The 27,500-nt window shown below is 37.7% G+C and overlaps 1 protein-coding gene across 5 annotated transcripts in view; it reads right to left on the bottom strand.

The window, feature by feature from the left end:
• The window catches only part of EHBP1 (EH domain binding protein 1), a 256,095-nt gene that overhangs the window by 41,126 nt on the left and 187,469 nt on the right, over positions 1–27,500 (bottom strand). For 2 of the 5 annotated variants that reach the window (XM_038750933.1, XM_038750934.1), the window contains 7 exons: positions 22,653–22,800; positions 16,003–16,050; positions 15,355–15,462; positions 13,132–13,259; positions 10,470–10,608; positions 10,215–10,321; positions 7,504–7,627 (listed from right to left, as the gene is read on the bottom strand). In XM_038750933.1, the coding sequence (XP_038606861.1) occupies positions 7,504–7,627; positions 10,215–10,321; positions 10,470–10,608; positions 13,132–13,259; positions 15,355–15,462; positions 16,003–16,050; positions 22,653–22,800 (802 nt within the window). The remainder of the gene's footprint in view (positions 1–7,503; positions 7,628–10,214; positions 10,322–10,469; positions 10,609–13,131; positions 13,260–15,354; positions 15,463–16,002; positions 16,051–22,652; positions 22,801–27,500) is intronic. The other 3 variants (XM_038750937.1, XM_038750938.1, XM_038750935.1) reach the window with 2 other exon arrangements.

Genomic DNA, 27,500 nt, shown 5'->3' with positions numbered 1-27,500 from the left:
CTATCTGTTGCCGAATCGTACTCTCCAAGTGCTTAGTATAGTGCTCTGTACACAGTAAGTGCTCAATAAATACGACTGTATGAATGAATCTTAAGAGCTGAGGCATAAAGAGAGGAAAGTAGTATTATCATCAGCACTACTTTGAGTTGGCCCTAAATATTTGTGGCAATTCCCATTCACTTCCATCTGCCCAATCTGGTTTGGCTTGTGAGACGTGGTGTGCTGTAAAGAAGAAATAAACAAGTGGGAGATGGCCTACTCACTGTTCTACTCAAAACATTGCTAAAATCCACTCTTTCCTCTCCATCTACATTGCTGCTTTGTTGATTCAAGTACTTTTCCTATCCTGCCTTAACTACTGCACCTACTGCTCTCCCTTGCCTCCTGATATTCCTCTCTCTAATCCATCCTTCACTCTGCTGCCCAGATCGTTATTCTAAAAAAATTGTTCGGACCACACCTTCCCACTTCTCAAGAACATCCTCCTTCAGACAGAAACTCCTATTGGCTTAAAAGCACTCAATCAGTTCTCCCCCTCCTACCTTACCTCACTGATAATAATAATAATGATAGTATTTATTAAGCGCTTACTATGTGCAAAGCACTGTTCTAAGCGCTGGAATAATGGTATTGGTTAAGTGCTTACTGATTTCCTACTACCACCCAGACTACACCTTTCATTCCACTAGTGCCAACTTGCTCACTGTGCATAAATTTTGTCTATCTTCCTGACGATCCCTTTCCCACATCCTTCCTCTGGCCTGGAACTCCCTCTTACTCCATACACACCAGACCTCCACTCTTTCCACCGTCAAAGCCTTATTAAGGTCACATCTCCTCCAAGAGGCCTTCCCTAATTAAGCCCCCTTTTCCTGGACATTCTCTCCCAGCTGCATCTATGCACTTTTTTTTTTTTTTTTAAAAAAAAGGTATTTGTAAAGCACTTCCTATATGCCAGGCACTGAACTAAGCACTGGGGTAGATACAAGGTAATCAGATTGGACAAAATCCATGTCCCACATGGGGTTCGCAGTCTCAACCCCTATTGTACAGATGAGGTAACTGAGAAGTTAACTGACTTGCCCAAGGTCACACAGCAGACAAGTGGCAGAGCCAGGATTAGAACCCAGATCATTCTGACTCCTACAGGCTCTAGCCACTAAACCACTCTGTTTCTCGAATGCACTTAGATTTGTATCTTTAAGCACTTTATATTCACCTCCCCTCAGCCCCACAGGACTTCAGCTCATGTCCAAAATTTATTTATTTATATCGATGTCTATCTCCCCCTTTAGACATCGCTGTGGGCAGGGAACACGTCCACCAACTCTGTAGTATCATACTCTCACAACCACTTAGTACAGTGCTCTGCACACAGTAAGCACTCAATAAATACCACTGAATAATTGATTGATTGTAAACATGATCAATTTATTATTTCAATTCTGACAGGGATTAGGTAGGGATAGAGAAAGTAGGAATTCTACACTGCCAAATCAATCAATCATATTTACTAGCACTTAGAACAGTGCTTGGCACACAGTAAGCGCTTAACAAATATCATTATTATTATTATTATTGAGTGCTTACAGTGTGCCGAGCACTGTACTAAGTGCTTACAATGAGCTCACAGTCAGTACCGAAGTCAGTACAGTCTTACCTGGCTGAAAGGAAATAGGAGGAGATACATGGTGGGCAAAGTACCCAAATCTTTTGTGATGTTTATTATTTAAATTGGGTTTGACAAAAATAAGGAAATTATGTACAAAAAGTAAACTAATTCAGAACAATAGATTTGACTTTCTGCATCATCCTCACATCTATTATACATTAAAAGTAGTAACAAGGTCTGAAAAATATTTTAGAAGAGCCCTCTACTCCACCCCTCATAATTTAACTCCTAACTCTGCAGAGATGTAAATTCCAAAAAATAACAAATTAAATGCTTCTGAAGGACACTGAGCTCCCTCTGGTGAAGGCATAACAAGTTTATTAAGTAAGCACCACCTCTGGAATTATAATCCCCTCTGGCTTCTTCTACTCAGTTTATTGGTTCCATTTTCATAACCATAAGCATCATTAGGGCAATGCAGTAATTAAGAGTTGTTAGAAAGTGAATTCTCAAACTGAAGATTAGAAAATTAAACTATTTCCTGATTACATATTAATGGAGCACAACAATAGCAGTTGCCATAAGCTTGGAAGGCAACCAAGGGATAAATCTGTGTACTTAATTACCATAAACAATGGCTGCATAGAAATGAAGTTTTATGCACATTCCCTTCTGTAATATGTCTGATATCAGTACACACTTGACAATTCTTGTTCAATTATCTCTATTATTTAATGCGCTGTGAACGGCTCTGTGTAAATAAAATTAACCACCCAATTACTTTGAATTCATCTAGGGACAACGCAATAAAAAATGTGAAGAAGTCTGTATGTCTATTAATCTAAAACATTACAGAAGCTTTCACTTATTCTCTTGTCTATGCTTCTTTTGCCTACTTTTATTTTACCACACTGCTAATTCAATTACATTTACCATCAGTGGTCAAACAGAACCAATATTTTTTGTTCTTTAATAAATCCTTATGCTGTCCCACCAGCATGTTCATCAGGTGTTCATCTAGTCAAATGGCAAATATAAATATATTTGTATTTTACTTCGAAAAAATCGGGGGAAAAATTTGATTTTTTTATCTCTATATCAAATGGTCTAATAACAAAAATATCGGATAAGAGTACTTTTAAAGTGAAGTTTTTTCAAATAAATGAGTAGTACAAACTGGAAAGAGCATCCTTAAAGGTTAAGAATATTTGTTGAAACATAATAATCCTTCTAAATAATACTAATAATAATGGCATTTATTAAGTGCTTACTATGTGCAAAGCACTGTTCTAAGTGCTGGGGAGGTTACAAGGTGATCAGGTTGTCCCACGTGGAGCTCACAGTCTTAATCCCCATTTTACAGATGAGGTAAATGAGGCCCAGAGAAGTTAAGTGACTTGCCCAAAGTCACACAGCAGACAAGTGGTGGAGCCGGGATTTGAACCCCTGACCTCTGACTCCAAAGCCCGGGCTCTTTCCACTGAGCCACCCTGCTTTCCAAATAAATAATTTCTTATGCATCAATTGTGCAATGAATTTTACACTTATATCAGAAGAGAGACTGACAGTATGGAAGCCCTGGCACAGACCAGCTGTAAATTCATTAGGGACACTGTTGGAATAACATGATCATTTTGCCTCTAATATCACTTAATGTTCGTCATTAGAGATAGGGTTGAGAAGAGGGGAATCAATCACATGAACATGATTTTAGACTACCATAAAAAGGCCTCTTCTTATTTTTATAAGGTAAGAAACATCCCTTTAAAAATAAACCTTAGACTACATCTTTTAGGATCTTAAACAGAGCATTTTAGAAAGTCAAAGATAAAAGTCCACCTGGAGAGTACTCTTTTCAAAGGTTATCCTGAGATCATACACCTGACACCAGCCAAGTCAGTGTCTTTACCACTGACGCACTAATTTTCTACATAATCTTAGTATGTAATAATAAACTATACTTCTTTGGAATTAGTGAGATGATAGTCTTATTTTGGAATGAAGCAAGATTATATTTTTATTTTACATGCCAAGCGTGGGAATTTCTACTGTGTTAAGGTACATTTACATGCGATGACAGGCATTACAAGGTGCTAATAGAAGTGTGACTACTTGAAATCAAAGTCAGTCAGTCAGTCACCTGTAATTTTAATTTAGTTTCACTTTTAGCATACCTCGGAAAAGCATCTGCAGGTGAACTGGGAGCAGCAGATGCTAGGCCCCTAGCTGGAAACAGCCTTGGAGGTGTCAGGGATCAAATTTCAAAAACAGGGAGAACTACCCAGAAGTTTCCTCCTTATTTCATGGGGCCCTTTACATTACTTGGTCCAAAGGGAAAGAAGCCACACTCTCTGATTGTTTTGTAAACTGCATAGCTAGCAAATCTAAGGAAGGACATAGAAGAAAAAAAATCGTATTTCTCTTTCATCCTCCAATAGGTAAATTAAGGGAGATTTTCATGCTTTAAAATGAATTTTATGAAGTTGACAGCTAGCCTCATCTGAAGTCTTTATTTTTACAGACTTTGAACAAGAATGAAAATCCTGTAAAGTTAGCAGGAAAAAGGCGAAGCAATGTCCTCTACGGGCCTAGGAGTCAGAAGGACCCGGGTTTAAATCAATCAATCAATCAATCGTATTTATTGAGCGCTTACTATGTGCAGAGCACTGTACTAAGCGCTTGGGAAGTACAAATTGGCAACACATAGAGACAGTCCCTACCCAACAGTGGGCTCACAGTCTAAAAGGGGGAGGCAGAGAACAAAAGCAAACATACCAAAAAAAATAAAATAAATAGGATAGAAATGTACAAGTAAAATAAATAAATAAATAAATAAATAAATAAATAAATAAATAAATAAATCCCGGCTCTGCCATTTGTCTGCTGTATGACCTTGGCCAAGTCACTTCCCTACTCTGTGTCTCAGTTACCTGTAAAGTGGGGATTAAGACTGTGAGCCTCATGTGGGACAGAGAAAGCGTCCAACCTATTTTGCTTGTGTCTACCCCAATACTTAGTCCACTGCCTGGCACACAGTAAGCACTTAACAAATACCATCAAAAAAAAAAAAAGGGTCAAGTGAGACAGACAGTTGAGGAGGAGGTCCCCCCTCCCCTCCCCAATAACAACTGCTCTGTAGAAGATGGAACAAATAGTTCTCCTTTTCTTTCTCATTTGAAAGCTGCTTGGGAGAGGCTGTAAGTGCACTGCAGTCTCTGGAAGGGGCAGGGAAAGGTGCTGTGTTGTAAACAAAGCAGAAAGGTTTTTTTAAAATGTTCCACCTTCCCCATTTCCCACTCCAGCCCCTGGACAATTTAATATTTTTCAGCTATGGGATAGGCTCTTTTTGGAGATCTTCTAAGAGAACACAATAGAATTAGCACTCCTGGACTCATGGCCTCAAGGGCTTAAGTAGGCTGGGCACAGCTATTTTCTTCTAGATCAGGCCCTCAGAGATTCTAAAGTTAATTGCCAGCAAGATGTTCTTTTGTTGTCATTTTTTTCACATGTTTACATTTTTACTGTGAAAATGTAAATAAAATATTGTCACTGGAGTCTTACCAGCCACTAATTTAAAAGCATCACTGTTCTATGCAAGGAACTTGGATAACCATCAAATGAAAACAGGTTGGGAATCTAAAAGAAAAGCTGTTCATTATAGTGGAAGCATTTGCATCACTATAGTAAAAGAATCCATCAGCATTTCCATTATAAACTCCATTTTTCAGAGGTTTTCAACATTGCTGGACAAATTCTTCTTGGGCTTTACTTAAAACAAAACAAACTTTCTTTCTGTTTTGACTTCATTTGCTCCAACTCCATTTCACTTCCCTCGATCGATTTGAAAACAAAACCCGATCATCTTTAGCATTTGCAAAGTGCTTTCTTTAGTGATAGCTGATTGAAAACTATTTAACAGTTCTGTTTTCCCTCTCATGGTAGTGTAATCTAATAGACTAATGTTTCAACATATGAACATACAAAAATATACATAAGTATGTGAACTGTATAGGTATCTCTAATGAATATGTATTGCCCCTAATTTTCAATACAATTTGGGAACACAAAGTGCCACTCTGCATGTTAAAGGGAGGGGCATTGTAAATCCCACAGGAAGCAGAATGAAGTGTGGCAAACCCAGCATCCTGTCCTCTTTTTAAAGTCCGTTCTGGTCTGGACCAAATTGGGAAAAAGAGAGCCAAGATTCAGGCCCTCTGAAATGTAGATTCAGGATTCTTGTCCACCCAGCTCTCTGTTCAGCCTGAGAGAGAGGACTGCACCTCTGAAACAACTCTTGTGCTACTCAGTGTTTGGGAGGGTCCTCAAAATCAGCAATGGTCTCCGTTTGATTAAGGGATAGGCTTGGGGAGACGGAGGATGAGGTGAAGGAAACTGAGGCAAGTACTGTTCATCTTGCTAAATTCTAAACCCTGATACTCATGGTGTGGTTAAAACCAGCCATAAAATGTATGGATCACACCATAGCAATACAATCACTCTGAAATATCACGACTTAGCAATTCAATTCTCACTGTACTTTCAATGAAATTAAATTAAAATGTGAGGAAAAAATCCATAGGCAAAACATTCCAAATTCAACTGCTGATTTACCAGTCATAAGGAACACTTGTATCATTAGGCTTGTACGTGCAACAATTAAGGAGCAGTTTGCTAGTTTACTACGACTATCACTATGGGGGTAATTTGTATCCTCTGCACAACTCCCAAGTACACATTTTCTCACCCACTGGCTGTAAACATGCTTTGGTATTCACTTTTTGTACCTAGCTCTTAGCAATAAGTACTAAAGACACACTAAAGCAAAGACTGAATTAAATTAGGAAATGCATCCATAAACCATTCATGCCCATTCTAATTATTTTACAATAGCAAAAATGAACCACAAAACCAAAACACCTACTTGATTTTTGGGCATAACCTCTTCTTTTTGATAAAAATAAAACTGTTAAAGCTTTACTCTAAAATATTCTTAAGATTAACCATGTACCACAACACAAACTCTTAGGTTTTTTTTTTCTTTATTGGAATGCTTTTTGGGGGGAGAAGCATTTTTAGAGATAAATTTAATTTCAAAAGGATTCATATTGCCAAATCTCTACCATCGGCATTTAATGGCAAGCTAACTTCGGTCGAACTGGAAATGGTTGCGAATTGGAGAGTTGTTGTTTTGGTTTTTTGTCACTTGCACCAATTTTTAAAGAGCCATTTACATTTTGTTTTCTAGAGCTTGATACTGCTCAATCTCCATCGCCATAGTAATTAGAATTTAATGCCAGCATAACCTCTGTCGGGGACCGGAACTTGCAGCCACAACGCATTTTACAAAATCTTGCTATATACTTTAATCCTTTTAAAATGTACCTGTGACATAAAGTATTAGTGACTTTTTAAAACCTGTTCTCCTTGAAAAAAAATTATTGTGGAGCATCAGTAACCAGATAGTATTCTCAAATTTCAGTGATCTAGTCAATGGAGCCTTCCCCCATGTACTGTGCTCTGTTTCATGCGGTACATGACTTTAGCTGGCCAAATCTTTTTTTTTCCCAATGAATCAGTAGAACACTGAAGATCTTCCTTTTTTTTTTAAGCAGTGGCATATCAATGAGGCACAGATGTGTATTCCAACTCTGCATGGATGAGCACACTGTTCAATAGTGCTGGCTCACACAGTATCAGGGCGAGTTATCACTTCCCATGAAGGCACTCTTATCACCAGGGCCCAGAGAGGTGGCTGCAAATCGCAGCCTTTTTATTTTCAAGGCAGTTTTGCTGAACATTCAGGCTTCAAAGATTCACACTTCCAAAACTCTATAAGAGTTTGTGAACGCTCAATTTGCCAAAACTGTTTACAGTGTAATTGGGCACCGTACCTGTGTCCATGAGATAGCGGAGGCGCTTCTCCACCAGCGCGGCACGGGTGTCAATTTGCTTTTGCTCATTCTCTAGTGCTGCCAATTCTCCTACAACATACTGACTGGTGTCTTTGAACCCTTTCTGTTAACGAGAACAAACAGGAAGAAAAAAAAATCACTTGTAAGTTGCATTTTTCCTTTCCACAAACACTTAATAAGGCACTTACCTAAAGAACCAAATATCATACTTGCTTCATAAAGCCCACCCTTACATTTCACCAATAGTCCAAATATCACTGTAGTGCTTAAATGGTCTTGGATAAGTCTATACCTTAGTTTAGAAAACTAAAAAGTTTACATTTTAGAAAAAATCCACTAGACAATTATTTTGGATTTTTTTAAATTTAGAAAAATATTGAAGCATCATTCTTCACCATAATTCCTACAATGTGGCTTCAATAAAGGGTTGGTTTAACCTTAAAATGTTAACTTTTGATAACTACATTGCACTAAGGAACCAATGCCCAAAGTAGGCAAATATTTCCCGCAAACCTGAAAAATCTGAACATAATAGGTTTCCTTCTTTCTGAAAATTTCCCAATTTTTTAGTTTAGTTTCTCTGCTCCTGTACTATCAGACAGTCACCAGTGGCAGAAGCAGCTGTAATACTTCAATATGTTCCCTACAGCAATATCTTGCCTTGAGTTCTGTCAACGTGTTGTGAATTACTGTTACCGTGATTTATATCCTGACAGGTTACAGGATACACAATCTGCTACACAATCAATCTCGGAACTGCAGCAGTACAACCAACTAGCTTCCTGACTTGGTCAATCTACAACTTCAATCAATTTTCAATCGATGAAAATTTATATTCAATATATTCATATTGGAATGGTTATTAAATCAATCTTATGGTATTTAATTTGGAAAAAAACCACTCTTCTCCACCTCTGCCTTGTATATGCATGCCAAACACATCTTCACTATACCAGAGTAGCCAGAATATATCCACAAAACAGATGCACTTCTAAAACGCATTTGGCATGATATTCCTGTGGTTCAGAAAAACTTGAAAATGTGGGAAATGCTAGCATACTCCTGGCTACGAAACCGAAGCAGAAAATGTCCTTTCCTACTATTACTTCAAAGAATCAGCACCCCGGATTCACAGTTATTTCCCATAAACTTTTTATCGAGTTTCAAGCTTTTTAGTAAAGATGCAAGACTGGCACAATTATTTGGATTCTCTCGTCCAATATAAGGGGATGTATACATCTACGTGTAGCTTCTGTTTCAAAAAAGAAAAAAGATACATTTGTACTGTTGAGTTATAGGAGTTTGGAAATTAAAAAGTTAATGAAATTTTTCAAGAACTCGATGATAAAATTAACCACAGCATGTTTTATACCTTGGTGAAATGAACATTGTTTTTCGTTAGCATATGAAGAGTTAAAACTCACTAGAAAGGCTAATGATTACTATAGTTTGGGATTTAGAATACTCTTCTATTCCACAGAGGAACATGAATAATTTTTAAAGAAGGGAACTTTCTCACTTGCCAACTGGCTAAAAAGAAGAAACTAAGCTGAGCAATCTTTGGACTAATCAGGGCTGGGAAAAAAAAATCGGGGAGAAGCAGAGGTGATAAGCACCACTTGAACTGCATTGTCTTTTACAAACTCCATTTTTTCATTAAAATAAGATTTTAAAACAGTAACAGCAGCAGCAAGATAAAGATAAACTTCTTTAGTATTGCCTGTAGGCAATTCATCACTCATTACTACTTCAAGTTAAGCTAAGTGTTTGGTTAAGATAAGCATCTTGAAACCTGTATGTATATTTATCTGTTCATGATTGAAGTCACTAAGTGTATTTTTTCAGTGCCTCCTAAAGTCTTTTTCGATGTCTTCCTGAAGTATAAAAATATTAGGTCGCTGATAAATAAGCAGTTATAAGCCATAACGGACCATCACAAAACCTTAAACATTTAAGTGTTCAACTATAAAAAATAAATGAAGCTATTTAGACCAATTGTACTCAACCAAAAATGACAACCACCACAGACTATGCTGTGCTTGTGGACAAAAATTCAGGTTAAAACTTGTTCTTCCTGTCTCTGTCCCGCAGCTGTCCATCAAAAGCAGCTTTTTCCCTGCGGTCTATCAAATATTTCCCTCACAAATCAATTTTACACATGATCAGCCCATACCCCTACTGAGCTGAACCTCCCCGTTAATTAAGTGAAGAAATTACCATATATATTATATTAATGCAAACATCATTCAGCTAGTAATTCACGGCTGATCTGGATAATGGAAAGGTTGAACACCCATTAACCCAAGCCAACAAAATGGGTTGGCTGAGAAATTCTAGCAGGTCTCATGTGACTTTTCCCTCTAACTGCAGCTCTGCGGTATCTGCTATTGTAATAATTAAAATCCTCCCGGTAGATCAATACTGGAATCTCTTTATGGGAAGTGCCCTAATGGAAATGTCTCAAGGAAGCTGGGGCTGTGGAACTCTGAAAAATTCATTTTTTTTTTATCTGACAATTATCACCACACTGCAGACTAATTCAACAGTGCACCCCTCTCTCTCTGCTTTGAATGCACTGGAGATTGACATCTAAAAAAACCTAACATCTCATTTTAACAAATAAAGGCACTATTTCCACATACAGTTTGGAATTATCAGCAATCATGAAACCAGACAAAAAATTAATATACATTAAGCACTTCATCTTCTGATGGCTTCCTCTGAGTTTCAGTTATCGCTGCCTTCTCCTCATTTCCTCTCTTTGTATCTTCCTGTATTGATCTTTGCCTTTTCATCTCTTGAAAAAAAGAGAGACATGTAAAATTATTATAAAGCTTGATATTTGTGTATTGAAATATGGACTTACATCATCAGGTTTCGAATATTTATTGCTAACTATTATTAAATTGTAAGACTGGAAAACATTGAAAAACTATTTGTCATACCTGGTCTGTTCTCAACGTATTGGCTGAAAGACTGAAGTTGAGTTTTTCTGACTGTGGAATCCTTGCTGAACACAACAGGATTCTTAAAACGTTCCGTTGCTTTTTGTAATCTCTCTGTTCGGGGATCTTCTGTGCCATTCTTTAAAGGAAATGAAAACATAACAGAGTCCTTGGTTTACATAAATGTATTGGACACACATACTACCCTGTTGGTGTCTAAGAGTATTTATAACCTCATTTTCTACTCTGTAGATATTAGCTAAAACAAAAGCCACACTAACAAACTTTAGGACAATGATGTGTTGTTTGAGCACACTAGGGAATTTCATCTACCAAACTGTACATTCTGCTTTCTATTACTCTCCCAAGCACTTAGTACAATGCTCTGCACACAGTAAGGACTCAATAAATACGATCAAATGATTGAATGAATGAATGACTATAGCCCATTCCTCTGAGTCATATGTTGTTTAAGTGGGAGGTCATTCAAATTTGGATTTCTCCAAAACTGTAAATATTTCTGCCAACATCCACAGCATCTACTCCAACACACTCTGCATCATTTTAAAAGCATATTGCCTCCAGTCTTTTCCTCCACCACTCTGCCCAGTAAAGAATTCTTTCAGTTTGTATATCCCACAGACTTGTATGACAAGAAGAACTAGTTTCTAATTTTATGCCCATTGAGATAAACCACTAATGCTGGATGAAGGCTAAAAGGTAGGATTATAATACTACCCCACTGAACTGCATTTCATCAGCTATAACTTTCCAAAGCCAGATTTGTAAGTAAGCCTTTTACAGCTAGGGAAACTACAATTATCTTTTTCCAGGGCTTCCTATGTTAATACTGGTAACAAATTCAAATGGTTCCATCAACATGAAATATCCCAGAAGACTGAACCACTGCAGTGTGTGGAAGCTGCAGATACCGAGGTGCTGTGTACCAAACAAATATTTCATTTTATACCTAATCTTTTATTATTTTTATTAAGTGTTTTGAAAGTAAATAGGGAAAGGCTAAGATGCATGACTAATAGCTAAGCCTGCTGAATGCTGAAACTGGTTATCAAAAGCTACCAAGACTTTGCCCTTCCTCTGCATTGAGACAATCAGTAATGAGGGAGTTCTCCAATGGCCTATTCTCTAGCCTCAAGGAGGCCTGGGATACAGAATCCTCTAGGGAAGGTAACAGTTTATCCTTTTCCACAAACACAGAATGCCTCATTTACAAACGTGTAAACTGCATTTTATTAAAAAAAAATAAATTCAACAATGCTGAAAGCTTCATGAGAACAGATGGACTTTATATGTTCTTTATAAAAACCATTTTTAAAGTCTTAGTTAAAAAGGCACACACAAAGGCAAGCTGTTAGTCACACTGTTTGTCATAACAGCTTAACACAGTAATGCAGAGTGATTTTTAGTGATAGAACCCAAGTTAATTAATTTAGATGACACCAAACTGCAAGGGGAAAGTCTGTATTTATATTTTTAAATTGACCAAAAAATACTGGAGTTGTGGGTTTTTCGGGTGACTGATGGAACAGTGATTTTGGTTATTAAAAGGTATCGTTTCTACTGTTATTACAATAACCACCCAAGAGTGTAAACTCAAGTCTTTACCAAAATAAACAAACATGGCTAATTTTTTTAGGCCTGGCAACATGCTAAAATATCAGTGCGATTATCCAGTAAATCCCATTTTAAGAAACCTTTTTATGAGTAGGGACTTCTGCCACTTTACAAATGTATTCCTCTAAGCCCACTAATTCAGTTAGCCTTTTCAATCCATTGTATTATTCTTAGGCCAGCTTCATTTTGCATTAAATCCACTGCAGAAAGCTAAATTGAACGCAAAAAATCAGACTTGATCCAGGCTTCCTTTTGTTCAAAGATAGAGACCGAAAGTTCTCTGCTGCTGCCACACACTTTCATCACCAATTTATAGAAACCGACAGTGTAAGGGAAAAGCAATGAAAGTCATTGTTTCGGGACTTCAAAGCATCTCTGTATCAGGGGAAGGAAATCCTTTCAGTCAGCAGGGCAGTCCCCGAAGTCTGCAGGTGGGTGAAAAGTTATACAGAACTGGAAGTGCCCCAGAGCCAAAAAGGTATTAATGATATGGTACAGGGAGAGGAAGGGAATGGAAAGGAATTCGGGGAGGTGATGATTTCCATAACCAAAAAAATAAATGATGAAAAAAAGCTACAATAGTTTGGTGTGGTATTTTGGTCACAATATATCAACTGGCAGAAAATACCTGTTGAAATATAAATACCCTTGAGCGTCTTAAAATTACCGTCTGTTCATGACATCTATCTTCAAATGTGATTGTATTTTTATGACCCTTAATACATTTTGATTATTTCAAACAGTAGGAAGGTTGCTGATGTCTGACAAAATAAGCTTCTCTATCTTGGCCTTCCGTTCTCAGAACATGACAAGTTGAACAGTCCACCGAGAACTGTTCCTATAATTATACTAATATTTCTGGAAGTAACAGCCATTTTTTCTAACATTTGTAAATTACAATTTTTATGACTATTATACTGATATTCATTCTACTGGACAATTAAAAAATCTTCTCTACAGGTCTCACTGTAAAAGGGTTTATAAGACACTGCCCTGTGGATTTTAAAGAGCTTCAAACAGAACTTACCTTAACATCTTGCTCTGAGCTATCAGTTACGGCTTTCTGAGTCGCACCGGAAAATGAATTGTCCACCTGTGGCTGAGTTTCTAGGAGCTTCTTCAGGTTCATATCCAATGACTTACTGTTTTGTTCAGCTAAATATGCAAATACAACTGAGTGAGATACATTTGGACGTGGGGTCTTGATCAATTAAGAATAAATCCATAATGATAACCATTATGATCAAGGTAAAGTGGATATGAAAAGAAGTCTTGAAACAACATACCAGACACAGGCATCAAATTTCATATCACCACAAATATCCTACTCCACCCGCTATTCCTCAAATCATATCTATTAAAGAATGGTTATTGTTTTCTCAATACAATAAATTATGCTATCAATAATTAAGATCGGTGGTTGTTAAACATAGGAATGTGATTGAACATCTATGAACATCTAACTGCAGACATTTAGGTTTATAATAGAATGTGCAACGTTTAAAAACACTGAGTATGCTAGATTCTAAATGAAATTTTTTTAAGTGAATTCACTAGCAATGCTTTTTAGTAGTAAGTGCTCTCTCCACATTTTGTGTGTGCATGTTCAAGGAATTATTTCACAACTAACGGAAGACTTCAATGATAAATGAGAACTCAGTAGGGTCAATAATCTATACCAGAGAAAACTCTATTATAAAAGTTTCCTTACACACTTTCCTAGGGGGAATCTCAATAGACTGCAATCTGGATGAAAATTTTCATAAAGACTATCCACTTTTTCTGATCAATCATTATATGTGGTTATCATTACTTCTAGGTCCAATTATGGCTTCTCTTAACAAGGGCTATTAAAGCATGATAAAATCAAGAACAAAGGAAAATTAAACAATTCATTATAATGATATTATGTGTTTTACACCAAGACTAAGAAGATTTGAAGGTCAGTATGTGAGTTTTAAAAACTAAGTTACAGTCACAGTTCTTGTTGGCATGAAACAAATGACAAACAGATATTTACAGGTAAACCTAACAGGTTTCATATTGAGAATGTTAATTTAATCCAGAAATTAATCCAGAAGTCTTAGATGAATTTTCTCCATAGAAATCATCAAATTTAAAATAAGTCAGCCTTGAAAGGCGCTTCACATTAATCTCCTCCAAGAGGCCTTCTCCGACTAAGCTCTTACTTCTCCCGCTCCCTTTCTCTTCTGTACCACCACCTATGCCCTTAGAGCTGTACCCTTTAAGCATCTGATAGCCACCTCACCCTCAGCCCCATAGCACTTACGTATTATGAAAATTCTTAATTTATTTTAATATCTATATTCCTCTCTCAACTGTAGCTCCTGGTGGGCAGATAACATGCCTACTAGTTTTGTTGTGTTGTACTCTCCCAAACATTTTAGTACAGTGCTCTGCACACAATAAGCACTCAACCAACTTCCACATCAAACAGAAACTTCTTCCCATTGGTTTTAAAGTACTCAATCGCCTTGTCCTCCCCTAACTCACCTTGCTACTCTCCTACTACAACCCAGTCCGCACACTTCACTCTTCTAATGCTAATCTTCTCAATGGACCTCGATTTTGTCTATCAAGCTGCCAACCTCTTGCCCACCTCCTGCCTCTAACCTGGAATACCCTCCCTCCTCATATCCGACAATTACTTCTCTCCCCCTTCAAGGCATATCTCCTCCAAGAAGCCTTCCCTGACTAAGCCCTCCTTTCCTCTTCTCCCACTCCCTTCTGCGTTGCCCTGACTCGCTATCTTTATTCATCCCCCTTCCCAGGCCAACAGCACTTATGTACATATCTGTAATTGATTTATTTATATGAATTGACTGTCTCCCCCTCTAGATTGTATGCACAATGTGGGCAAGGAATGTATCTGCTTAATGATATACTGTACTCTCCCAAGCGCTTAATACAGTGGTTTGCACACAGTAAGTGCCTAATAAATACAACTGACTGACTGGCTGATTCATATAAGATTTGAAAATCTATCTCAGTGACCAGAGAATATGAGCAGTTATTTATTGTACATTCCTATTACTGTTAATTAAAAATTTAAAAAATGAGTAAACGTACAAGATAAAAATCAACTTAAATGGAACGATCTGAAAAATGCGAAGCTATGATAAAACCACAAGTGGTTTATCATCTCAATAATATGTGGTAGTAATAAAGGAAAATACATATTGCAACATTCACCATGCAATAATTTCACAGAACCATTATTCAAAATTACCAGCATAATCAAGGTCATTTCCTAAGTTAGTAAGTTCATCTCCACTTCCCATAACAAAGTCTCCAGGAATCGCCTCATTAGTATCTATCTCAATATTATCATCCTCATCTGTAGGAACATGTAGCAGTAAAGTTAGTAGGCTATTACGTTGTTCATGCAAAACACCAATATAAACATTTCAGAGTTAACTGTTACCCCCATGACATATATAGAACAGTTATGAAAGCAGCTTCAAGGAAACATTTTACTTTTTCATTAGTAGTTTTAAAAATATATATTTTTCACTCTTGGCTCATGTATGGATTTTTCAGAATGTACCTGCTTAACCTAAAATTTACACGACACAGTTGAACTACACTGTTCCCCTTTGGGATACTGCTTTTTCTGCCAGCTTACCAAACTAATAAATTGGCAAAATTTATGAATCACTTGTCTCAATTTCATGATTCTGATATTTAGACAATAGTGAGATACACAAGCCTTTAGGAAATGCACAACTACACAATATTTATTTTCTGTGCTTCATTCCTTTCCCTATCATTTTATATTTCTCTGGCAAGCAGGGCAAATAATACAACAGTTAAAATGCAAAAGCTGCTCCAGACAGTTAAAGAGTCTATGGTAATAGAGAAAGGAAAATAGACTTACATATAAAGGAAAGGTCAGAAGTGGCAAAAACAGGAGATCTTAAAGGACCTGAAGTTGAAAAAAAAATTTTGTAAAATTACAGATACTTTCCTGAAATTCTGAGAACTACAGACCATCAAACTGCTTCAATTTTAAGCACTGGGTCTTTCTGAGTATAAAGAATTCAGCAAGTTGACTCTAGATTTTTTGCTCCAATTAAAGGGAGCAGTTGAGTAGATGATACAAAACAACAGATAATTCAAAACAGGGAGGGAGGTTGAGGAAGTAGAGGAGACAATCTAAACCTTATTCAATTCTGCACTGAGTTGAAAAAGTAAAAACTGTAATATTACTGAATAAGCCAATGGATCGATGGGAATTGGAAATTGAGTACTAGTTCCCAAGAACTTAGATTTTCATATTATAAACAAAATAATTTTTAAGAACAGCGTAAATGGATAATTTTTTCACACTTTTTAATAACGATATGGCTGAAAGAAAAAGTAAAACTGCAAAAATAAGATGTTTACTGTTTTCTCCAGTCCCTGAACATGGACTTCTTTATACTTGATCTCTATGCTGGAATTGTGATTTGGTCCTGACCTGTATTAAGTTCCAACTGGGGCAACTGAAGCAGGGCAGTTTCAACTTCCCAGATTGTTCAATTTTATTACTTCAGTCCAGAATATATTGCACTATAAAGATACTTCCACTCACTGACAACAATTAAGTCCTGGTTTTCTAGGCTCACAGGCAGCTTGCCTGCTTCTTCTGCACCTTCTAATTTGTCACTCTAGCACAATTCTTTACTCTTATGTAGAACACTTTGGCATGTAAAGCAGTGAGTAGGAAATTGGCCCAGAGTAATCCAGGGGGGTCTGGTCAAAAAGTTCCCCGCTAGCTTTAGGGTCTGGTTGAGGGCGATAAAAGGCCGGACCAGGCCTCTGAATCCAAACGTGCACAAGTATGTCAGAGTCTAGTGGGCATGAAGCATGGCATTCTGAGCTCTTCTGGAAATGAGAGGATCCCATGGCTTGGTCCCTAAGGTCCCCGTCAGGTTCTGCTGGATCTGGACAGGGATGAGGAGATACTGCGACTTTTCCTGCCTGGGCTGGGGACCTGATGGCAGGAGGAAATGTGAGACTGCAGAGGAAAGGGGTCAGGGCTGTAGTGGTAGATTTGGAAATCATCCGCACAGAGATGGTAGTTGAAGCCACGGGGGTGAATGAGTTCCCTAAGGGAGTTGGTGTAGATGGAGAATAAAAGGGGCCTCAGAACTGAGTCTTGAGGGACCCCAACATCTAGAGGGGGACAAGGAGAGGATGAGCTAGTGAAAGAAACTGTGAAAAGGCAGCCAGGGAGATAGAGGGAAAACCAGGAGAGGAGTGTCTGGAAAGCCAAGGTCAGTTAGAAAATGTGTCTAGGAGAAGGGGGTAGCCCACGAGGCTTAAGGGAGCTGAGAGGTTGGGGAGTGCTAGGATGGAGTAGAGGCCATTGGATTTGGCAAGGAGGAGGTCACTGGTGACCTCAGAGAAGGTTGTTTTCATGGAGTGAAGGGGCTCATCTGTTCCTTGGAGGTTATTCTTTTAAAATGGTATTTGTTAAACACTTACTATGTGCCAGGCACTGAACTAAGTGCTGGGGCAGGTATAAACTAATCAAGTTGGACACAGTCATGTGGGGCTCACAGTACTAGCCCCATTTTACAGATGAGGTAACTAAGGCACAGAGAAGTGATGTGACTTGCCCAAGGTCATACAGCAAACAAGTGGTGAAGTGGGATTAGAACCCAGGTCCTTCTGACTCTCAGGACTGCGCTCTATTTATTAGCACATACTGCTGTCCTTGGTTACTGAAAATATCAGGTTACTGGGCGTGTACTGTGTATTCCCTGCCTCTGGACCCCCTTCTCTGGCTTAGCTTCTCTATCCTGAAGAGGTTGGATCAGCCTAGGGCTGATTAACTGGGCAAATAATTGCTCAACATTGTTTAATTTAGCTCCTATGGAATTATTTTTTCCCTAATATCCACCTGCATTTCAACTGGATGAAGTCTTTCCCCAGCTTCTGCTTTACTATACCTGGAAACAGGTGGCAACTAACACACTGTTGATGACTAATAGAGGTGTCCAATCCGATTCTTTGCTGTCGCAGTTTCATTAATTCCCCAACCTTGGCTAGATCAGAAGTTGTGTGATCAGAAGCAGTCTGTACATGTAGTATTGGAATAAAGGTTGAGGAAAGTGCCCAGTTAAGGGCACTGAAAGCCACACCTGATACTTTTGTGCATTGGGAATGTCTTAGATACAAAAAAGTGACTTTAATCAATGACAGTTTTATTTTACTAGTCAGTAAACAAAATCTATATTTACACTGCTACTCCACAGAATCCTGAAAGACAAGCCAGTGTTTGTGTATGTATTCCTGACCTCAAATAAGACGGAAAAAAATGATCACCTGTAATTTCAGTAACTACCCATAGAGAAGAATGTCTAGTGTTTCTATTCAGAGGCTTCAGTTTCAGGAGGTACCCAAATTCTTTGAAACAGTAAGAGCACGCTAGGTCTAACGGAACGAATGAGCAAGGAAGTGGGAATCAAAGGACTCAGATTCAGGTGCCACCTCCTCCAGTGACTTTCTGTATGACATTGGGCAAGTCAATTAACTTCTCTGGGCATCAGATTCTTCAGCTGTAAAACGGGAATACCATAGATTGGGTGTCAAATATGGGACCGGAATTGTGCCTGGTCTCATAACCTTGCATCTACTAGATGCACTTAGCATTTAATTTACAGAAAGGGCTTAATGCATGCCACAATAACTATTATTTCTGAACCTTATGGTACACCTCTAAGACGGTTTCTTAATAGAACTGATGCAAAACCAAAGGCCTGACTATTCGCCGGCTTGGAGCTGAACTGGGACGAACAGAGAATAAAGTAGGTAAGAAGAGTGAAAATTGAGGCAAACTAAGAAAGTTAACCATGGCAGGAGCTGACTCTGCAAATTTTAAAATTCAGAATAATAATTAACCCATCCAGAGAGCTATTAACTCACTGAAAACAGATGGAGGCACTAAAGGTATATCATCTAAGCAGCGCAGCTCAGTGGAAAGAGCCTGGGCTTTGGAGTCGGAGGTCATGGGTTCAAATCCCGGCTCTACCACTTGTCAGCTGTGTGACTTTGGGCAAGCCACTTAACTTCTCTGGGCCTCAGTTCCCTCATCTGTAAAATGGGGATGAAGACTGTGAGCCCCCCGTGGGACAACCTCCTCTCCTTGTAACCTCCCCAGCGCTTAGAACAGTGCTTTGCACATAGTAAGCACTTAATAAATGCTATTATTATTATTATTTGTAACCTAATTATAAATCTAAGAAAAATTATTAGTATACATATCTATATAAAACGTTTATCTTGGTTAAATATACGCTTTTGTTACATTTAGAGTATTAAATATTAGCCATTTTTATTTGAACAATGGTATGCATAAAAAGGAAAAAGAGCAACTTACCTTAATTAAAAACAACTGAATACAATTTATTTCATTAAAGAGTCATATATGGCTACATCTGGCATTTAAATTTTAGGCAAAAACAAATTTTCATAAAAAGTTACAAATGGAAGAAATTACAACAAAGGAATTAGTATTTACAAGCTAACCTTTAGCAAAATAGTAAACAGAAGAAAACTGAGAAAGATAAGAACAGTATACATGCAATTATGGGAATTTAGAAACAGGACTGTAGTTGTCAATGTAATAATTCTAGACTGTCTTCTAGACTGTAAGCCCATTGTTGGGTAGAGACTATTTCTATATGTTGCCAATTTGTACTTTCCAAGCACTTAGTATAGTGCTCTGCACACAGTAAGCACTCAATAAATATGATTGAATGAATGAATGAATAGTGTAAGCCCCCAGATTATGTGACAAGAATACACTGGGGATCAGAACATAGGCAATGAGTCAGAAGAACAAAAAATGTGAAAATACTAACCAAATACAAAACATGGAGACACATTTCAAAATAGTCTCTGATCCGCCATAACAAGGGGGTTAGATTCCTGATGAAATTGACTTTCAGAAGAACTCATACACGTGTTCAGTCATGCGCTTTGTACATGTACTTTGATTGCTACTGCACATTACAGACAGACTTTTTCCAGATAGAGTGTGAGTCTTTTAGACTGTGAGCCCACTGTTGGGTAGGGGCTGTCTCTATATGTTGCCAATTTGTACTTCCCAAGCGCTTAGTACAGTGCTCTGCACATAGTAAGCACTCAATAAATACGATTGATGATGATAGAGGCACAATATCACGAGAGCATTCCCTAACATCCTAATAGTGTCCTATCCAAAATGCATAGTAAAACACACATTATGAAAAGCTTGGCATACTGTAACTTGGCATAGTTCTAAAATATGTAACATTTGCAAAAACTGACTTGGTAGATGGAGAGGATGGTGATACTGTCTACCGTGATGGGAAAGCCACAGGTAGAACAGGGTTTGGGAGGGAAGATGAGGAGCTCTGATGTGGACGTGTTAAATTTGAGGTGTTAGTAGGACATCCAAATAGAGTTGCCCTGAAGGCAGGAGGAAATATGATATCGCAGAGAAAGAGAAAAATCAAGGTTGGGGATGTAGAGCTGGGAATTATCTGCGTAGAGATGGTAGTTGAAGCCATGGAAGCAAATGAGTTCTCCAAGGGAGTTGATGTATATGGAGAACAATAATGATGGTATTTGTTAAGCGCTTACTATGTGCAAAGCACTGTTCTAAGCGCTGGGAAAGATACAAAGTTATCAGGTTGTCCCACATGGGGCTCACAGTCTTAGTCCCCATTTTACAGATGAGGGAACTGAGGCCCAGAGAAGTTAAGTGACTTGCCCAAAGTCACACAGCTGACAAGTGGCAGAGCTGGGAGAATAGAAGGGAACACAGAATTGAGGCAGATATTGGATATCACTAAGCCAGATTTGTCTGGCGAAGGAACTTCCACATTTAATGAAAAGACATTAAACACTACAGTTTTACAGGAGGACTATGCAATCAACTAGGAACAGTAGCAACGGGAGCAAAAAGTGTAAAAACCCTTATCAAACGGACTTATTCACTGTGCCTCACAGCTGGACTTACCCAAGAAGAAACGTTGCCAGCTAAAAAAAAAAAGTTTACTCAAGTTTCAGCCTGCAACTCCTCATCATCTTTTGTTTTGTTCTCTGTCTCCCCTTTCTAGACTGTGAGTCCGTTGTTGGAAAGGGACTGTCTCTATATGTTGCCAACTTGTACTTCCCAAGCGCTTAGTACAGTGCTCTGCACACAGTAAGCGCTCAATAAACATGACTGACTGACTGAATGAATTTTCTCCCAACCTCTCCTACTCTACAGGATGTTTACAGCACTGAATTGAAGTTAAATCAGGAGGCACCTTAGTTTTCATTTATTTGGTGGATAGTATACAGCCTCCAGAGCACAATTTTCTTAATGACTTTTTAAAAAGATATGGGAGTGGGGTGGGGGGACAAGGAGAGTAGAGGGATTTGGCGATAGAATAAAATTCCAAATCAAAGACACATAACATCTGAATTGAGAACAAATAAGGACTTTTCCTATGAACAGGAAAACTGCAATGACTATTATTTGAAGTTAAATGCTTTGAATACCAACATTGGGCATGGAACTGAACGACAAAATACAATGCAGTACGAAGAGTAATAATGGTTTGCATTAGGCACTTCATATTCACCGAATAATGTGCTGTCCCCTAGGGTAGATACAAGATCATAAGATCTGACAACTTTTTGTAACATGGGGGTCACAGTCTGAGGGAGGGAGTACAGGTATTTTATCCCTATTTTGCAGATGAGAAACTAAGGCACAGGTAAGTTAAGCTACTTGCACAAGGTTACACAGTAGGTTTTGGAGGAGCTAAGACTAGAACCTGGGTCTCTCGACTCCCAGTTCTTTGTTCTTTCCAACAGAGCACGCTGCCTAGTAAAATTATCATCTTATCTGTACCCTCTGAAGAAGGAATTCTGAGAATGGCTTGAAATTGATGTTGGGCCCTCTTTCTTTGTTACTTCAGTGAAAGTTATTAGAAAAATGTTAATTTCAATTTCACTTAAGCTAGCTAGTAGTGCTACAACTCAAAAACTATATAGGTAAAGGAAATACCCAAGGGTGAACAAGTTATTGTGGTGCCTACAATCTATATATTCTAATGCCAGATGATATCTCTGGAGTAGCCTTCTAAAATATGCTAAAAAATGAAATCTTTCATTTAAAAGCTTACTGCTTGAAGATCATTTGCACTCCTAAGTGTTTGATTTAATAACCCTTATTGGTTAACAAGGTGGAAAAAAACACCATATTCAAATGCCTAAATAAGTTTCTCTGCCTAGGAATATCCTTTGTAATACGCCCAGTACTTAATGAACTTTCATAATTCCAACAATAAAGCATATTCATAAGTCAGAGTTGTTACTCTTTTCTGATTTACTTCTTGGTTCTTGGTACAAATCAGTAGGTGAATGTTCACTCGGAAACTGCATGTACCTGATGAACAATTACCCATGGAACATAATGACGTATGAATAAAAGCTATGCCCCATAGGTCCAACACTAACTTCTAGCTTGTCACTGAAAAAATAACATAAAATTCTTCAACTCACCTCCAGATGCCTTTGACCTTTCTTTCAACTTTTCTGCAGCCATTTCACCATAGCTGGGAAGTTCTGACATCTTTACTCCAGATCGAGCTTCTGCTATTAGCTGACGAGCTCGCTCTCTCAGTTGCCGACGTCGCTCTTCATCTTGCTGCTAAGATATATTGAACAGTTGCCAACTCAGTAATTGACAGAAATGCAATTTCATTCTCAATCTGATCATCATGATAGTAACTGGTTTACAGCATGGTGCTTGGCCCACATTATAAAATAGGATGCTCCATATCAGTTGGGTGTCACACTACATTTTTAAAAGACATCCCTGAATCAGATTTCTTAAAAACATTGAAAAATTTAATAAAATTGAAACAATTTCAAAAAAGGCAAAAAGAGTTTATATAAAGAACAATTAGAAAAGGACCCAAGCATACCCTAAGCGAGGTATGTGATTTTTATTGCTCCTGTTAATCAGTGTTTTTTTTTTCCAAATTTGAATATTAAACTTAGAATTAGGACTTCACTCAGTACTTTTTTAATAGAGGGTTGAAACAACCCAAGCCACCAACAGTTAGTAAATCTATGGAGTTTAGGACTCAAAATGGTTTTAATATTTAAAACGGGCTCTACGTACACGTTTAATAACATTCAATGGGGCAGTTTCCTTGGGTGAAATTTTCAGGATAGACTAGTTCTGCCAAAAAAATATCAGTGAAGCTATATGAAATTCACCGTTTCATTTTATTTTTCATTTCATGTGTCTTTCAGCAATTAAAAACATAAAATCTTCAAATTTCCACGCATTCCTAAATTTGAGTCACATATTGAATACTGAATCACAGTACCAAGCGAAGAATTCGGGGTTTTATAAAACTCACAAGCACTACAATCTTCAAATTTTCACACATTCCTAAATTTGAGTCACAGATTGAATACTGAATCGCAGTACCAAGCGAGGAATTCGGGGTTTTATAAAACTCACAAGCACTAAAATCTTCAAATTTTCACACACTCCTAAATTTGAGTCACATATTGAATATTGAATCGCAGTACCAAGTGAGGAATTCGGGGTTTTATAAAACTCCACAAGCACTAATAAAAACAGTTAAAGTCACTGGGGATCTCTGGTTTCAAGTGAATTTCCCGGACTGAACAACAGTACTATTGATTAAAACGAGATATAGTCGTCTAACAAGATTTGGAAGGCACTGATGGGCAACCTTTGATAAATAACGCATTTCTCATAAAATGAATATTGGCACCATTTGTTCAAAGAACCTGAATATTCCCACCCATAAATGTTTGGAGAACTGCTCCGAAGTGTTATTTAGCTTAGGCAATCATTAATAAACTCAAAATACTAATTAGGTACGTTTTACCTATTTCCATGTAAATTGTTTGTTTGTACCTATTTACTCATCATTGTTCTCCATACAATAGGAAAAATGCAAATGAAGGAATCCGAATGCAGCCCTAATGGGACTTTCTGTTTATAACCATTAGCCCAGAGGTGTGCTGTAATTCAATTCTCAAGCAGCAAGATTTAGCCTCATTAACAGCCTGCATGGGCAGGTTACAACTCATAAAACCCTACAGTAAACAAAGTATATGGACACAGCACAATATCTTGAGCCTGATTGACAGAATCCTAGTTCCCTATCAGATTGCCTTGATTTACTTTTCTGCTAATGTCCTAACCCATTTCACCGGGGCCCTGAGAGCTCTCTAGCGGGATGGCATATCTGCATTGTTTGCTTTCTCACCTCTTTAACTTTCCCAAGACACACAGAAGCATAATGAGCAAAACAAGTCATTTTGTGCACGAGAGGGGTTTAGAAGAATGCCTTCAGTGTATTTTCAGGAAAGCCAATTTCATTTCTACGCGTGTGCTAACGTTCATAGTTCTGAAGTAATGAGTTCATGCAAGTATTTCTTGTGTATCTGCAAAGTTAAAAGTGTTTTCTCACATATTCTGAGAATTGATTATGCCAAACTTGCTAACGCTTTATATAAAAGGCACGGGTGGCCGAAGGCCAAATAATAAAAGTTCCACAAACACATTTAACCATTGAAAACAGGTCAGATCTGCTGTAATAAGGGAAACATTGAAGACAACTCAGATGTGTAAATAATTCATTCAGATGTTCATTTGAAGCTGTAAAAGAGTAACTTTCAAGTTTTTTGTTAGGGCCAAAGATTCGATAGTTATAACAATACAGACAGGTCGAGTAATTCTATAAAAGCAGGAGACGATAGTCCTATAAATTGAATTCAATAGGACATTGGGATAGCCATAGTTCTCCCTTTATTAGCCAGGTCTATACATTCCCTAGCTTGGCTTCACCACTGACAATCTTCCCATTTCTCAAGTAAAACCCGTTAAAGAATTGGAACAAAAACATACTGTTCAAATGTGTTCTACATACATTGTTATGTATTTGTTGTGTTGGTCTGGATGTAGGGTAAAGTTATGTTTTCAAGCAAATCTATTCTGATGGAGCAAATGCTTTCTCGATAACTGGAAATTAATTTTAAGTACTGCATATTCTCTAATCCATTAAAGTCCAATCCAGCTACCACTCAAGAAATAATAAAATGAATACTAATCAAAACATTTTTCTGAGACAGTATTGGTGGACGTTTTTTCAACAGTTTCCGTTCACTTGTTCACTTGTAACTTTGGGAAATCTGTATCAGGTTATTGGGGTTATTAGGGTGAATTAGTGCAATTCAATTGGATCTCCTTTATACTACATACTAGAAGCTTAAGGGAGATTAGATGTAAAAAACTAGGCTCAGGAACTTGAATTACAGGATTCAAAATATTACTGAATGTAAATATATATAAAAAGAATCAGAAAAGAACCAGCACATATTAAAGGACAGAGGAATTGAACAATTGGATACAGAAGTTACATTGCTTAATGCTACCATTACCTGACAAGCATTTTCTGCTTGTGAAAAATTTTAACCTGTTGCAAATGTACAAAAATGTACTGGTTTTTCCCCAGGCATGTGAAGTGATCTGAAATCTGCTATCTAGTTGCATAGCAAGTAAAAAACTTCCCCATTTAAGGGCAAATTTTTCAAGAATGAGAAATGTAATTCCTTGTTTCCCTCCCATAAAAATGTATTGGTATGCAATTTTTATATTTCACAGTTCACCGATATCTCGGCAAGCTTTCTTCCACTGCTTCAATGGTGCTACTTTTAATTTTATCCTCCTTAGTCGTAGTAATTAAAGTGATCAGCAGTAGCACCACAGCGGCTTTGACACAGCTACAAACCCCCTAGCAGACTTCTGCTTCTAAGGGGAAAGGGGAGAAAAAGAATTAGGGTTTCATTTCACAAGAACAAGAAAATCAAGCTTCTCCAATCCTCAACTTCATCCAATTGTTCTTTCAGCAGCCCTTGGATCTTAAGAAACAACTAAAAATGGCTGCCATTAGGGGGTCCTTTTTGTACTTGCCGCATATGTCACTGACTGACACTACTTTAGCCCAAAATGATGCCATGGATTTGTGAAGGTGAATTAGAACATGAGAAACTGTCAGTGTAGCTGTCGAGATCATTACCCACCCAGGAACACGCATTCAATAGTATTAGATATTTATTGTGCGCAGTTTGAAATGTGGACGGAGAAGACTTTTCCTAACAAGAGTGCATGCATACAACCTCCCATGTAGACAAGAAAATTATGATAAAAACAAGTCGTCCTCTTTCAAATTATTTTACCAATTCAAAATGCGTCCCTACTTCCTTACGTTGCGTTACAGAAACGACAAAAAGAACACAAATAAAATGATGCACTCTTCAGTATTTTTACCCATAAGTGTGAACTTGCTTGATCTCCAGTGCAAGTCTCCACAAGTCTCTTCACTATATTAGCAACAGAACTTAGACTTCAACAATTGAGTTGAATTTTTTTAATCTTTCAAAATAGAGAAAATGATTCTAACTGAACAATAACACGCACATATTACTCTCAGAGTTGCCCACTGAAATGCCTCGATCACACATCAGCGCTAAAAAAAGGAACCTGACTGCCACCCTTTCATCATTAGACAGGAAGCAAGGCTCTGTTATTAGCCATTCAGGAAGAAAAAAAGAATTCTGTGCTTGTCCAGAGGCAAGGATTACCAAAACGTACCTATTCACTTGCTACAGAACACAGAATAAAAATAAAAAAATAAAATTACAAGATCTTTAAAGGTCTGAGCAGGCTGGATTTTTACTGAGAGCTTGATCGGCTCTTGTCTGAGTAAATAGGATTTAGAATGAAACATTAAAACTGTTTAGCAGATCTTTTCAAACCATTTCAAACTTTTCTTATGCTGGTTTGTAATATAAGCAGACATGCTTATAAATGGCCACACCTGCTCATTTCTCTGGGGATGCCTGATCTCTGCCTCTCTAACAAAGAAAGAAAAAAAATTAGCCTTTCTTGTTGCAAAACAGAGTGGAAAGTCAAAATCTTTCTCAAGTTTGCCCCATCTGGTCAGATTAAATCTTTGATCAACCCTGGGGATTACATTTATTTTTGAACTCAGCACTAAACTTTTGGATTTGCTTATTATACACAGGTAGTGAACAAAATACAACTTCTAAACCAACACATTTGTCATGTATAAATTTCGGGGCTGGGTTTCAACATCCACATTAATGTGTACAAAAGAATCAATAAGGGAAAATAGGCTCTGAAGGGTTTTTATCAATAATTACAAACTGGAAAAATGAAATGATCACGCCGCACCATTTCACCTGAGTATATCTCTTCTCCATGTGTGTTTCATAAAATTTTTACGGTTTAGCCAGTCAACACCACTCTCAATAGTTCTGTATCAATGTTGGTCCACC

Source organism: Tachyglossus aculeatus, chromosome 9 (assembly GCF_015852505.1).
Source record: "Tachyglossus aculeatus isolate mTacAcu1 chromosome 9, mTacAcu1.pri, whole genome shotgun sequence".
NCBI lineage: Eukaryota > Metazoa > Chordata > Mammalia > Monotremata > Tachyglossidae > Tachyglossus > Tachyglossus aculeatus.
The sequence above is the reverse complement of the archived record's forward strand: the minus strand, read 5'-3'. Positions and strand labels throughout refer to the sequence as shown.